Below are 14,562 nucleotides of genomic sequence, written 5' to 3'. Positions count from 1 at the left end.
ATTGTAGCCAAGAACCCAAACCTTTCAATGCTTGTGGCTCTCTCCTTGGGGCTATGCCCCTTAAGTATCTGCACCGTCTGGAGCGTGTTGTCTTACAAAACTTTACAATAAGGAGCCTTAGAGGTTACAAAGTCCAACTCCCATCTTAGACAGTGGGATACCAAGGCCCAGAAAAAGGAAATGACTAGAGCTAAGCCGCACAGCAATTACAGCGGCAAAGCCAGGACTAGAACTCAAGTCTTTCGTCTTCCAAGCAAAAATATTTTCTACTGCTTTAAAGTGGCCGAAGGATTGAGGGGTGGCTACGCCAGAGCTCCCTGGGGGGGAAGGGGAGGGACACAAAATCTGGGCATTTCAGAGGCCTGCAGCCTCGGTGCCCAGGGTAAGGGGGGTGATGCGGCCCTAACTGTCCAGCTCCAGGGGCCACGTTAAGGACAACGAAAGCTGGCCACGTATCGAGGGCCGTCAGGGGGAAGGTTTCTCTTCTCGGAGGGGCCGAGGGCCAGTGGATGACGTCCGGCCAGCAGGAAATCACGCGGGGTCACGGCTCGCTCGCTCCGCGCTTCTCCGGGGGGCACGCGCTGGACTGAGCCTCCTCGCGGCGCTCGTCCTCCTGGAGCTAGGCGCTCCTCCTGGCCCGGTCCGCCCGGAGGGATGGCTTCCACTGCCCACCTCGGCAATCTCAGTCCTCGGGAGCAGCCCTCAGGGACAGCTCCGTGCGCCGCTTCCGGGTTCCGTCCCGCGCGGCGTACGCCACTTCCGGCAGCGCGTGGCCGGGTTCTCGCGGCTCAAGCGGAAGTTCCGGCGGGGGCAGCGGGAGGGGGGGGGGCGGGGGGGGGGGGGGGGGAGCTCTGTGAGTATCCGAGCCGGAGAAAGAGGTGAGTCGCCCAGGACGGATTGGAGCCCCCGGGAGCTGGGCGCGGCGGAGGTACCATTGTTCGGGAGCCCGGGGGGGTGCGTAGGGGCTATGGGGCGGGCGGGACCATCGCGAAGGACCCGACGCAGCGGTGGGGGACGGAGGCCGGGCGACGAGAGGAACGAACGAGGCGGAAGGTCCCCTGGTGGGGACTCCCGCGGCACCAGCGAAAGGGGCGCGGGAGGGCGGTGCGCCATTGTGTGGGACCCCGGGGCCAGAGATGGAACGTCCCATTGTGAGGCTGCCGGAGGGGAGGGGGCAGGAGTGGGATGTCCCATTGTGGGGATGCCCTGGGCGGGATGTCCCCTTGTGGGGTCGGGGGGAGCAGGAGGGATGTCCTGAGTGGGATATCCCCTTGTGGGATGGGGGGGAACAGGTGGGATGCCCTGGGTAGGATGTCCCCTTGTGGGGTGGGGGGGAGCAGGAGGGATGCCCTGAGTGGGATGTCCCATTGTGGAGAAGTGGAGGGACAGGAATAAGACATCCCATTGTTGGGATGGGGTAGGAGGGGTGCCCTAAGTGGGATGACTCATTGTGGGGATGTAAGGAGACAGGAGTAGGATGTCTTATTGTGGAGAAATTGGGGGACAGGAGTCAGATGTCCTGTTGTGGGGTAGGGGGAGCAGGAGGGTTGCTCTGAATGGGATGTCCCATTGGGAGGGATGACAGGATTGGAAGACAGGAGTGAGATGTCCCATTGTGGGAAGGGAGTGAGGGGGATGGAAGTTCTAAATGGGATGTCCCATTACAGAAGTGCTTAATGTGTTGGCAGGGCAGGAAGACAGGCATTGAAAGCTGTAGGTGGGATGTCCCATTGTGGAGATTTCTGGGGTACAATGGCTCCTTGTGGGGGGCTTATATAATGAGGGAGAGCCATGGGTGGGAGATCCCATTGTAGGATCTTGAGGGGCCTGGATGGGATTATGAGGGTGCTTGGTGGAATGTGAGGGGAAGGAACCATTGGTAGATAGATGGGTTATCTCACTGTGTTTATTGAGAGACCCTAGGGACAATATTGGAAGGAGCTCCTTTGGGTGGGACAGTCCTTGTAGGAATGGGAATGGCTGTTTAGGGGTTGGGGTGGGGAGGATGCCCTATTGTAGAAACTCCCAAGAGTCTCTTTGTGTAGTAGGGAGTTAATGAAAAGCCTCTTGGGAGAGGGGGTGGTGTACCAGAATGGAGAAGGGAGGCAAATAAATATGGGGGGATGTTAGTGAAAGGGATACAAACTACACCAATGTGACTCCAGGTAGGGGAAGCCTGGGATATGCCATGGAGGTATGGGGTGGTCATGGGGGTCCTGATGAAAGATGACTCCCAGGATGGAGGTCTGGGGTCCCGACTGAATTTCTAAAAGGCCAGTGGCTGGTGGGCAGGGGCAGTACAGGAAGTGTCCCTAGGAACTTCTCTTTCTGTTTTTCCTCTTGTCAGGGTGGGCCCAGACCAAGGAGGAAGAGAAAGTAGGCTTTGGGGGTTGGGATGGGAGTCAGAGGAAGGATAGGGCCCCTGGGGTTCTTGGACCTGAAAGGTCAGAGAAATTTTTTGGGGCAACCAGATGAAGATCTAGAGGGCTGAGGTTTGACCAGGGGTCTCTTCCTGCCCAGTTATGCCGAGCCTCCTGCTCCTTGCTCTGGCCATTCCTATGGCTGGCCTAGTGGCATTGGTGGGGTTAATGCCACTCATCCTGTCCAGTTTGGCATCTTTCCAGAAAGGCCATCCCCACTCAGCCTCTGTCAGAGGGGCTGAGCCAGGCCAAATGGAATAAGCCTGGGTTTGGGGCAGAGAGAGAGAAAGAAAGAGAAAAGTGGCATCTCCCCTCTCCTGTCCTATCCACCTCCTACCTTCCTTACAGTCAGAAGATGTCAGAGCTCACAGGGTCTAGAGAAAGGGAGGGACCTATCCAACATAAAGATTTAGGGGCAGAGGCAGGACCCCTGACTACAACTCAATGCCCAGGATTCGATCCCTCCACCTTCACCTAATCTCAGCCCTCTCTGCCAAGGGAGAGCCCAGCAATACAGCTGGTTGGGGGGTGGGGGTAAGGAGAGGAAGTCTTTGGGGTTATGCTGAAACTCGCCACTGTCAGTGGAGAAGACCTGAAAGCAAGGGCCTGCTCCTGGGGGCCAGACCCACCATACAGCTCTTGTCCCTCTGTCCCCATTCAGGCCCCAGCGTTGGCATCCCTTTTGGTGCATGTGCGGTAACAATATGTCTGTCCCCCTGCTCTCCGATGCTGCGACTGTTTCAGGAGCTGAGCGGGAGACAGCAGCGGTAAGGGAGAAGGCCCACAGGCCTCTTGGGGAGCTGGGGGCTGGGCCTGAGGGGGTGTGGGAAACGTGGAGGTGGCCCAATGGCAGCTTCCCTAGGGCCAGGAAATAAGGAGATAGATAATGACCTCTTTGCCCATTGCCTCAGTTTCTGGGGTATGGGAGTGAGGAAGGGGCTGGCTGGAGGAGAGGCCATGGAGAAGAGTGGGGATCAGGAAGGAGGCCCCAAGCCTCTTAGCCCTGCCTCTGCTTTCTGTTTTTCTTTCAGGTTATTTTTTTACATGGACTTGGAGACTCAGGGTAAGTGAGGTTCCTTGGGTGGGAGGTAGGTCCTAGCCTAGAGAGCTGGTATCGGGCAGCCTCCCCATCATGTGCCCCTCTCTCCCTGGCCTGTCCTTGCTTTCTTCTCACAGGCACAGCTGGGCTGATGCTCTTTCCTCTATCCGTCTTCCCTATGTCAAGTACATCTGTCCCCATGCGTAAGTGATGCCTTTGGTGGGGGGGGGGGCGGTGGCGCTGGGAGAGCTCAAGAGGTTGGGAGCCTGGAGAGTGGGGAGAGGGTCAGGACTGAGGGCCTTCCATCACATCCTTCCCCTTGGACCCCTGCCCCAGCCACTAGGTCCCAAAACTAGGTCACAGAGGACTTGAATCAGACCCTGCTTGGAGGAGTCATCAGAATGAGGGCCTGGCTCATTCCTTTCTTCTCCCCTGCCCCCACCCTCCTGCTAACTCTGGACCCTCTGCATAAGGGACCCCCAGCACTCACCAGGCATAGCGGGAGCCCTCCGATGTCGATGCACTGATGCTAGAACCTGAGCAGCCTCTGGCCCCATGTGGCTGGTTGCCTGGCAACTCTTCAAACATTGGTCTGGGGATGGGGAGGGCCTCTCTCAGTCCTGATCTGGCCCCTGGGCCTGGTGCCCAGGGCTCCACCCTTAGCATCCTCCCCCAGGACTGAGGCCCAGGGGGTGGCAGGGAGGGGGCAGTCACTTCTCCTGCTCCTTTCTTCTCTCCCCAGGCCTCGGATACCGGTCACACTGAACATGAAGATGGTGATGCCTTCCTGGTAAGTGATAATGACTAAGGTTGGGCTTGGCTCTTGGAGGGTCTCTTCAGAGAAGGGAGGAACTGGTCCAGGACAGGTCCTGGAAGAGATCAGGGTCCCCTTGTCTGCCTCATCTGTAGGTTTGACTTGATGGGCCTGAGTCCCGATGCCCCGGAAGATGAAGCTGGGATCAAGAAAGCAGCAGAGAGCAGTAAGTCTTTCTCATTCCCCCCGACACATGAACCTTCAGTCATTCAGCACAGAATGAGCATTAGGAGATCCTACTGTGCGCAGGCCACTGTGCTGGGGAGATTACAAAGGTGTAGGTAAGAATCAGTCCTTGGAGTTCATGGAGTTTATGGCCTAGGACAATGCACCATTCATACATTCACGATGATCCTTCATTCAAAAAAGCATTCACACTGGGCTTGTGGGTGTAGGGAAGGTTGGCGGGGCAAGATACAGAGTTTAGCTGGGATACACAGTATCTGCCCTCACGGAGCAGACATGACTCTGCTCCCCACTTCTGGAAGACCAGGTTTTAGGCCTTTGAGGGGACCCCCAGAGCCTTTTTCTTCATCCAACTCCCCCTTGTCACTCCGTTCCCCTCCCTGCCCCCTCAAGTCAAGGCCCTGATTGAGCACGAGGTGAAGAACGGAATTCCAGCCAATCGAATCATCTTGGGGGGCTTCTCCCAGGTGAGGAAGGAGTGCTGGGGCCTGGCTCTGAAGGTGGGGAGGCTAAGGGGGAGCAGGATACGGGAAGGGAAGGCGGAACATGGCTGGGAGGCAGTGTCTCTGTGGGCAGGGCCTGACCCGAGCCTCCGGCTGGGCCTGTCCCAGGGTGGAGCCCTGTCCCTTTACACAGCTCTCACCTGCCCGCATCCCCTGGCTGGCATCGTGGCCCTCAGCTGCTGGCTCCCCCTGCATCGGGCCTTCCCTCAGGTGAGTGACCCTGTCTCTGGCTGGCTCAGCCTCTCCTCTCACCTTATCCCTCAACTGGAAGGTGCTTGGAGGTAGACACACCGGATCATCAAGTTAGAGGGAGCTGCAGTCATCCCAGGCCAGGCTCTCATTCTACATGACCCAGAGATGGAAGTCAGTTGCCTAAAGTCCCATAGGTAGGGGGTAACAGAGCCAGAATCTGACCCCAAGGCCTCGAATTTCGAAGCTAGTGCTTTCCCCTCCATGATCTCCATGATCATCTGACTTTGACAGATAAGGAAACTGAGGTTCAGGGAAGTTAAAGTTACTTCTGCAGTAATACAGTAAGGCAGCGTAGAGCCAGGACTCAGGCTTATGACCTTGGGAGTCCTTCCCCAAAGCTCTTCCCCCACGTCATATTGCTCTGGTTCCCAGAATGGAGAATGCGAAAGGAGCAGAGGCGTCAGAGCTGGAAGGAGCCTGGCTCTTTTAGCCCAGGGATTCTTCTCCTGGTTTGTGTCATGGGCCCCTCAGGCATGATCCAAACCAGGAGAAGAACCCCCAGACCCTTTCTCAAAATGTTTCTGGACTACATTCTTAACTGGAGGAAATGCTCAATTTCATTTGGAGGTTAGTAAAAATAAAAATGTACATTTTTTTCCCCATGCAAGTGCACAGACCCCCTTGAAATTTATCCCTGGTGAAGAATCCCTCATCTGGCCCAATGTTCTCATTTTGTTATTAAAGGGGGAAAACTGTATGGATATTTTTTTTTGAGCACATCACACAAACCTTAATAAAATTGATCAGCAAACATTATGGGGCTACAGTGTGCCATGCACTGTGCTATAAGCACTGGGAAACAAAGAAAAATTGAACTGCCCCAGCCTCCACAAGAAGCTTACATTTTGATGGGTCAGGAGAATGGGACGTGTTCAGAAGGAATGCAGAGTGATTTGATGGGGTGGAAGGGCTCCTCGCCATCAGGCATGACCTCCTGGGTGGGGGGGGGTGGCTTCCCCTCCCTCAGGTACCATCACCCCCGTTAAGCAGAACAGGTCACAGTGACCCCGACTGACAGTCCAGGCAGCTGCCTGCTCTCCATTGACGTCTGCTTTGATAACTGGCTCTGAGTTTTGTAGTTTAAGGCTGTCTTCATGTAGACACCTTGTCTCTCCGAGGTTCTGAGGTCCTCCCTCCGTGGGGAGGCTGGCCCTTGGCGCATTGCTTCTCTGAATTCTTGTATTTGGTGTTCTTTCGGAGGTGATGCCGTCTCGCCCCGTTCTGATGGCAGTTCGTTCAGCCCTTCCCCAGTCATGACCTCATTTGCTGCCAACTCTGATATTACAGAGAATGGTGTGCAGCAATGTCTGACTCTCTGTGACCCCACTTGGGGGTTTTTTGGCAAAGATACTGGAGTGGTTTGCCATTTCCTTCTCCCGCTTATTTTATGGATAAAGAACTGAGGCAAACAGGGTGAAGTGACTTGCCCAGGGTCACGTTGCTAGTAAGTGTCTGAGGCTGGATTTGGACTCAGGTCTTCCTGACTCCAGGCCCTGCGCGCGCTATCCACTGTGCCACCTAGCTGCCCTATTACAAAGAGTGCCCCTAGGAATGTTGGGGGGGTGTCTTTTGTTGTAACCTCCTTGGGGGTTTGGATCTAGTCGCAAGAATGCTGGGTCACAGATACGAGAGTTAACTGCTGCAGCACTGGGCCTGGAGGCTCTCCCCCCAGGCCTCTTCTCCCCGTGGCCCTGGTAGCCCCCTTCCCTGATCTCAGACTCTGCCCCAGCAGGCAGCCAATGGCACGGCCCGGGACATGGCCATCCTGCAGTGCCACGGGGAACTGGACCCCATGGTGCCCGTACGCTTTGGAGCCCTCACCTCCGAGAAACTCAAGTCTGTCGTTCCTCCAGCCAAGGTCCAGTTTAAGACCTACCCTGGGGTCATGCACAGCTCCTGTCCCCAGGTCAGTGCTCCCCCGCAATGCTGCATCCCTCCTCCCACCCCCACCTCAGTGACTCCGCCTGACGGACTTTCACCCCTACAGGAGATGGCAGCTGTGAAGGAATTCATTGAGAAGCTGCTGCCCCCCATCTAACAGAACCCAGCCTGCCCCCCTTCCCCCAGGCGGGCCGGAGGGGCCCTCAGCAGTATCCGAGCTCTGAACGAGAAGTGGAAGCCATGGCAGCCCGTCCCCCACCCCCAGGTCTTTGAGGTCATGGGAGGATCGGCCCCTCCCCCTTGGAGATCATCTTCCGAGCTCCTGTTCCCGAGCTCCCGTCCCTCTTTCCCTGTCCTGTCACTGTCCTGGGAGGCTGGGGATAAAGGGCGCAGTCTCCGTCTCCTCAGCTGCCATAGTCTGTCCTGTCCGATCTTCCTGTCCCCCAGGGCCGCAGTATTGCTAGGGGTGCGTGGGGGCCCAGCTGCTGACCCACTCAGGACCTGTACGTACCTCACGGGTCCAGCTTCTGGGTGTACCTCTCTCCTCTTCCCCCCAGGTGACCTCAGTGTTTGGGCAGGGGGGGCCTCCTGGCTCCCCCAACCCAGACACCCACTCCCCCCTCCTCCTGCTGTAGGGAGAGCTGGGGTCCCCCCTTCTTCATTCAGATAATCACGTGTCTTCTGTTGCTTTCCTGTCCCCTTGCCCTCACCATGAATGTCTCAATTCTTTCTGCTGACAATGCGCCTCCCCTGGGCCCGAGGCCCCTGTTGCTGCTGTGCCCCTCCGTAAGGGAGGGGCTTGGGCCCAGGCCTTGGGGGTGGGGGTGGGGAGAGGGCAGGTGCATCTGGGCTGAAGCTTCTCTCCCCAACCCTGCTCCCCACCAAAAAGATCCCTGGTGGAATCTCCTTCCAGTCCAGACACCCCCGTTTCTAGGCTGGGGGGAGCTGGGCCCTGCCCTCTGGGGGAAGGATGGAGGACCTATTCCCTGCCTCAGCTGGATGGTGCCCAGATGTTCTTGGCCTGTTCTCCTCATCCCCTTCCCCCTAGGGAGGGGGCTGAGGCTCAGGTTCTGAGCCCAAAAGGGGCTCATCTTCCTCCTCCTCCATGTGGTTTTGGATGTTTTCGTTTCTTGTTTTGTGTCTCCAAGTCAAATCAGATTAAAGAAAAATAAACCTTCCACCTTGGTCCTTGTTCTGAGTTGGAGTGGTGCGGGGGAAGGAGGGGGAGAAGGGTTTCAGAATCATGGAGTAGGTCAGCTCCTATCTTACTCCCTAGCATCAGGGCCCAGAGACAAAGTGTAAGAAACTTTTATTTGGAATCTGATTACAAGACTAGAAATGATTTTGGGAGGAGGGGCTAGGCCATGGCTCCCTACCCACCCCCTGTGTTTTGGGGACCATGGTGGGGCAGAGGCATCCATCCTGTCCCTCTTGGATAGGTCTTGATCTTGGGGAGGGAAGGGACTGGAGTTTTCAGCTCCCTGGTGGAAGGAGGTCCCCTGGATGGCAGGGAGAGTGAGGAGGAGGTGAGGTAGGAAGGTAAGGCCCTGCCCTCTCTCCTGTGCCCTCCTGGGTAAGCAAGGGTCAGGCTTAGTTCGCTCAGCCCCATTGGGGAAGTTAGGTGGGGTATGAGGTTCAGCATCTACCCCTCCCTTCATCCCAGAGAGGCCAGAGATGGGATAAAGCCCAAGTTAAAGCTCAGGTTGGGGAGGTCCATCATTTCCAATATTCCTCAGTGGCAGATCAGGCCTGGCTGCTAAATCCTGTTGGATTCTGTTCTTGCCACCGCCAAAGGTCCTCACCTGAAACAGGCAGGGAGAAGGTGGCTCAGGGTCCTGGGGGGGGGGGTGCGAGGACAAGTCCCCTCCTGTTCAGCCATGCTTGACCAGAACCCTCTCCAGATACTCACACATCTTGTCTAGGCCAAAATCTGCTTTCCAGCCCAGCTCCTCCTGAGCCAGCTTGGGGTTGGCATAGCAAGTGGCCACATCCCCATCCCGGCGGGCCACAATCTGATATGGGATCTGCAACCATACAACAGTGAAAGGTCTGCTGTGAGTAGAGGTAGGTCAGGGGTGGGGGGGATGCTTGGTGAATGAGAGCAGGTCCTTTGCACAAGAGCTATCTGTCTAACCAACACCCTAGGAGGAGGGAGCTGGGAGTGGCATTGGCCCCATTATACAGATGATGAATCAAGTCCTGAGCAAGGGGTTAAGTGACTTCTGGTCAGATGCTTTGAAGCTAGAAACTGGCCCCATCATAGGCTCTCAGATCCACAACGGGAAAGGGACTTCAGAGGGAAACTAGACTAACCCCTTCGTTTAATCGATGAGGAAACTAAGGCCCTGCCCACAGTTCTAGAGCTGGTAGGTGGTAGAGCCAGGACCCTGTGCTCTTTCCCACCCTTCCTCTGCCTCTGAGGAGTCACAGATGTCACGGTCTGGTGGAGGCAGGGCCTGGAGGGTATGAGGCATGGGCTGGGGCATCACTCCCACCTTCTTTCCAGAGGCTTTCTCCATGGCAGACACCATCTGTAGCACAGAATATCCAGTGCCTGTCCCCAAGTTATAGATCTGTGGGGACAAGGTATCCCGTGAGAAGGGGGTGCCCGACAGTGCTGGGGACCCCTTATTTCAGCGTCTATCACCAGCTGCCTTCTTCACGCACTCCCCCATGGACTTGCTGCCTACCCGACAGCCACATTGTTCCTTGAGTTTCTTCAGGGCTGTGATGTGGCCCTTAGCCAAGTCCACAACGTGGATGTAATCCCGGACACCTGCATGGAGGAGGTGTCCCATCAGCCCCCAGCTATTGGCAGGACTCCCTTACCCACTAAGTACCCACCCCTCAACCCCCCCCCACTTTAGCAGATGAATTGAAACTATATTTATCAATGCCTAGAGCATGTGGAGCACTGTCCTGGGGGCCTTGTCCTCAGCGATCCCTCACCTGTCCCATCCACTGTGCTATAGTCGTTGCCATAGACGTTGAGGACTTCCCGACGTCCTATTGCCACCTGGATGGGGGAGGGGAATTAGGGTCGGCCCTCTTCCCTAGGTCACTCCAGGCAAGCGTGGCTCCCCCCAACCCTGGCCCGAGGGGTACCTGGGAGACATAGGGCATGAGGTTGTTGGGGATGCCCTGTGGGTCCTCGCCGATGCGGCCAGAGGCGTGGGCCCCGATGGGGTTGAAGTATCTCAGCAGCACAGCGTTCCAGGCCTGTGGATCCCAGAGCTGTCAGCTGCAGGGGCCTTCCAGGCCCCTTCCCCTGTCCGAGTGACCTGAAGGAAGTCACTTCTCCCTGGCCAGGCCTCAACTGCCCCATCTGTCAGGTGACCCCTGGGGGCCTTTACCTTCTCTGCCTGGCACAGGTCCCGGATCATCTCCTCGATGAAGAACTTGGACTTGCCATAGGGGTTGGTGCAGCCCCCCGTGGGGTGGTTCTCATCCAGGGGCAGGTAGTGGGGGTTTCCGTACACAGTAGCTGAGCTGCTGAACACCAGGTTCTTCACCCCATGAGTGTTCATGGTCTGGGTTGCCAGAAGGGAAAGAGGGGAGGTCAGAGGCCTCAACCCTGGAAGGCCCTGAGGTTTGGGGCTGTCACCTTGTCCCCCTGCCTGCCCCCCGAGCTGGAGCGCACCTCTCGTCCCATCTCAGTCCCTTCTGACGTCCCCAGAGGTCAAGGCTAAGTCCCCGTCACTTCTGGCTCGGTCTGTCTCTACTGGCCCTGTCAGACTACTTGCCACCGTCAGTGGGTCAGTGGGCAGAGGCCCGGGGACGTGGCGTCCGTCTGGCCTGAGCCTCTCACCTCCAGCAGCTGGATGGTCCCCGTGAGGTTGACCCTGTAGTAGTCTAGGGGTTTCTCTACTGACTCCCCGACTGCCTTGAGCCCCGCAAAGTGGATCACAGCCACGAAACTGTGCTATAGGGAAGACAGAGAGCATGGAGGCAGGCAAGGCTGGGGGGATCCCAGTCCTGGGCCCATCCCAGAGGGTCCACAGCCCAGGCCCACCTTGGGCTCCTCCCCTCACCTTCTTAAAGAGTCCTTGCAGGGCTGCTTGGTCCAGAATGTCCATTTCCTCAAACTCCACCTTCTTGCCTGTGAGTTCTTCCACTCGCTTCAGGCTCTCAGGCATGGGCCCCTGCCCTGGATGGGAGAGAAGGTGGGCTCAGGGGGTTGGGGGCCCAGCAGAGATGACAGGCCCTGGAGGCTGGGGGCCCGGGAGAGAAGGCGAGCTCTGGGGGCTGGGGGCCCAGGAGAGATGACATGCTTAGGGGCCTGGTTCTCCCTCTCCCCTCTCCCCCCACCCCAGACACTATCTGGCTGGGCCACGGGTAGGGCGCTGGGGACCTCACCACGGATGGTGTTGTGGAAGTTGTCAATGACCACAGGCTGGTAGCCAGCCTCCAGCAGCTCCAGGACGGTGTGGCTGCCAATGTAGCCGGCTCCTCCAGTGACCAGCACCTTCTCCACCATCCTTCACACCTGGGGTAGCAAAGGGAGCCTCAGAGAGGCGGGGGCTATCTGGGACAAGGCCCGGAGCTCTTTCTCCTCCCCCTACACGTCCCTGCTTGGGGTCCCTTTCCTCCCACCACAGCTGCCCCTGGGAGATCTCCAAGCACCCAACTCACTGAGGTGGGGGGTAGGGGGTAAAAATGGAAACAGAGAGATGACAGCTAAGCTGTGCTAGGCAGGCAGTCTACAAGCTCCTTGTCCAGTGCCCTGGAGGGTATGAGCTGTGGACGTGGCTCAGACCTGGCCAAGCTGTCAGGTAGGGAGTTTCCTCTCCAGCCAAGGAAGAGGGAGGAGGAATTCATTCAGGTTTTCAAAGAACTCCAGTTTCCCTCCCCTCCCCCTGCCTCCTGAGGACAGCTAGTCGTTCTGGTTCCTGTTCTGGCCCCTCCCTTCTCCCCCGCCTTCCAAACTGGGCCCAGACACCCCAGGAGAGCTGCAGTCCAGCAGGGACAGCTCCACGGCCCTTCCCCCTCACGCCTTTCGGGGCAGTTAGGGGGACAAGGTAGGAGGGTCTGCTCGGAATCTCCCCAGGGCTGGGAGGAGAGGCCTCCCCGGGCCCCAGGACCCAAAGAAGGGCAAAGGGTCTCTTGGAACAGAACCAGGGCCTTCCTGGGGACACCTAGGCTGGGGAGGAGCTGAACTAACATTAAGGGGCTATCGGTAGGGGAGACCTCCAAGGCCAAAGGGAGTTGAGCCTGGTCCAGCGTGTCTTTAGCCAGCTCCCCCAAGAATGAAGGGGATGGTGAGGTCCCACACAGGGAAGAGTCTGAACTGGGCTCAAGCCAGCTCCTGGTCCATCTCCCTCACTGCCCTGCCCCCATTCCTCCTCTCTTCCTCCTCATTCAGAGGGACTTTGACCCAAAGGTAGTGAGCCCCGCCAAGTACAAACAGCCACGAATACACATGGACTGGCCCCCCTGGCCCACCCCCACCTGTGGCTTCTGGCTCAGTGGCAGGACATGGGAGGGGGAGTGATAGTTCACCTATCCCAACCTGGGTGCCAGTGTGCTGCCCCCCCTGCCCCCACACTCACCTTTCCAGACTCTTCAGCCCACTGCCACTCCCAAGGCTCGGGTCACTGCCTGACATGGCCCAGACTTTCCTCTGCCCTTTACTACTCACCTCCCCAGAGCCCCATCCTCTCTTACTCACCACTGCCTAGCCTACTTATTTCCCCCAGGGGTGGGGAACCTGTGGCCACATGTAGCCCTTTAGGTCCTCGGGTGCGGCCTTTTGACCAAGTCCAAGTTTTACAGAACAAACCCTTTTCTTAAGGGGATTCGGATTCAGTCCAAGGGCTGCACTTGAGGACCCAGAGGGCCGAAGGTTCCCCACCCCAGTATCAGCCCATACCCGCAATATCACACGCCTCCTATTCCTCTCGCCCCGCCCTGGCGCCTCTGCCCACCATCCTCTCACACTTAGCACTCTCCCACCCACCCACCCACTACCGCTCACCTCCTAAACTGCTCAGCCCACTCACTATAATGAGGCAGCCGGTGATGCAGTGGATAGACCCAAGTTCAAATTTGACCTCAGGCACTAGCTGGGTGATCCTGGGTAAGTCATTTGACCTGCATGCCTCAGTTTCTTCAACTGTAAAATGGGGATAATCATAGCACAGCCGCGTGGCTGGGCTGTTGTGGGGATAAAACCGGGCTAACATTTGTAAAGTGCTCCTTTATGGAGCCTATCGATACGGGCTAAGCGATGGTTAATATCGGTCACGTCCTACGCCTGTCACTCGCCTGGGCAGCTCTGGACTCCCACCCATCCTCCTCTATCGTCCACCTCCTGGGCTGGGCTGCTCCGCCCTCCCTTCCGTTCCGCTCTGCGAGCCCCGGGCCCCTCTGACGCCGCCCGCAGCCCTCGTACCTGGTCAGTAGCCAGCGACCCTCCTGGATTACAGGTTTAGACGGTGGGGTCCAGCGCCAGGTCGGCTAAGGTCCAGGTCCACCTGCCGCGCTGGCCCTTTAAAGGTTATAGCCACGCCCCCTTTCGCCCCCCCTTCGGATCGCGCTACCTAAGGCCCCATGGAAACGTGTCACCGAGACTCCGGCTACGGAGCCTGGAGGAGGTCAAAAAGGTAGCAGACTGCTCTAAAGCGCCTGCGTGATGCACTGCCGAAGCGCGGCTGGCGAGGAGAAGACTGGAGGGAGGAATCGCGCCCTGTTGGGTGGGGCGCGCGGAGGAAATGAATGGGCCAGGCCATACCACTGAGCTTCTAAGCGGAGGGGTGGCGAGGGGAGAGTTCAGGGACGTGAGGCTGAGCAGGTGGTCTTTGCCGGGAGTCCGGCTGCTGCTGGTGTCTCTGACTCCCAAAGCCAAGACTGACCCTGGAGCTCGCTGCCCGAGGGAGCCTGGGGTTGGGGGACGGTGGAGACTCCATTAGGGGCCGGAACCTCAAAAGCCGAGTCCAGACGGTTACTTGCCCCGGAGCGGGCGCTCGGAGCAGCCCACGCCACTCACGACCCCGCGGTTCTGGGGTTGCCCCCGAAGTGTCCCGGCCAGGGGCACCTTCCACGAGAGGGTGGAGAACTCCCACGGCCTACGGGTCTTCCGCGTGCCCTCCGCGCTTAGCCCGGGGCTCGGCACACAGTAGGCGCTTCCTAAATGCGTGACCCTTTGTGACCGTGGGCGAGCCACTCGCTTCAGTTTCCTCATCTATAAAGTGACGGGTGGGGCTGGAAGACCTCGGCCCGCTGTGCGCTGGATCCTAAAGGAGATAGGCAGTGGGTGGGGAGCAAAAACTCTGACCTTCACAGCCGCTTCACCAAGCAGGCCATAGTACAAGATAAATGCCATTTTTCATTTAACAAAAATCTATTTTCTCTCCTTTTCACCTCAATAAAAATAAAAACAAAATTCTTGTAGCCAGTTTGCATAATCAAATAAAACATTCCCCCAACTGGCCAGAATATGTGTCCGTTTTCCCCTGGTGGTGTCATCTG

General features: G+C 57.7%; 2 protein-coding genes across 8 annotated transcripts; one reads left to right on the top strand and one right to left on the bottom strand.

Moving 5' to 3' along the window:
- The first annotated feature begins 833 nt into the window (after positions 1-833).
- LYPLA2 (lysophospholipase 2) lies at positions 834-8,273 on the top strand. 3 transcript variants are annotated; one of them, XM_027841447.1, is made up of 10 exons: positions 834-878; positions 3,082-3,187; positions 3,452-3,483; positions 3,597-3,662; positions 4,202-4,249; positions 4,369-4,439; positions 4,853-4,926; positions 5,071-5,172; positions 6,947-7,120; positions 7,202-8,273. In XM_027841447.1, the coding sequence occupies exons 2-10, from the start codon at positions 3,110-3,112 to the stop codon at positions 7,250-7,252; spliced, it is 696 nt and encodes a 231-aa protein (XP_027697248.1). In that variant the 5' UTR covers positions 834-878; positions 3,082-3,109; the 3' UTR covers positions 7,253-8,273. The 3 variants fall into 3 exon arrangements, with proteins under 3 accessions (XP_027697248.1, XP_027697247.1, XP_027697249.1); XM_027841446.1 differs by having other exon boundaries at positions 840-928; XM_027841448.1 differs by lacking the exon at positions 834-878 and adding an exon at positions 1,127-1,151.
- Positions 8,274-8,385: 112 nt separating this feature from the next.
- Positions 8,386-13,681, bottom strand: GALE (UDP-galactose-4-epimerase). 5 transcript variants are annotated; one of them, XM_027841329.1, is made up of 11 exons: positions 13,487-13,679; positions 11,452-11,581; positions 11,127-11,242; positions 10,904-11,017; positions 10,449-10,625; positions 10,201-10,314; positions 10,045-10,111; positions 9,786-9,871; positions 9,591-9,668; positions 9,005-9,119; positions 8,386-8,897 (listed from the first exon to the last, which is right to left on the bottom strand). In XM_027841329.1, the coding sequence occupies exons 2-11, from the start codon at positions 11,570-11,572 to the stop codon at positions 8,839-8,841; spliced, it is 1,047 nt and encodes a 348-aa protein (XP_027697130.1). In that variant the 5' UTR covers positions 11,573-11,581; positions 13,487-13,679; the 3' UTR covers positions 8,386-8,838. The 5 variants fall into 5 exon arrangements, with proteins under 5 accessions (XP_027697130.1, XP_027697132.1, XP_027697131.1 ...); XM_027841331.1 differs by lacking the exon at positions 13,487-13,679 and adding an exon at positions 13,070-13,376; XM_027841330.1 differs by lacking the exon at positions 13,487-13,679 and adding an exon at positions 12,645-12,859.
- Between the last annotated feature and the right edge of the window lie 881 nt (positions 13,682-14,562).

This window comes from Vombatus ursinus, unplaced genomic scaffold (assembly GCF_900497805.2).
Source record: "Vombatus ursinus unplaced genomic scaffold, bare-nosed wombat genome assembly UNPS02014859.1, whole genome shotgun sequence".
Taxonomy (NCBI): Eukaryota; Metazoa; Chordata; class Mammalia; order Diprotodontia; family Vombatidae; genus Vombatus; species Vombatus ursinus.
Note: the sequence above shows the minus strand (reverse complement) of the source record. Positions and strands in the feature narration are given on the sequence as shown.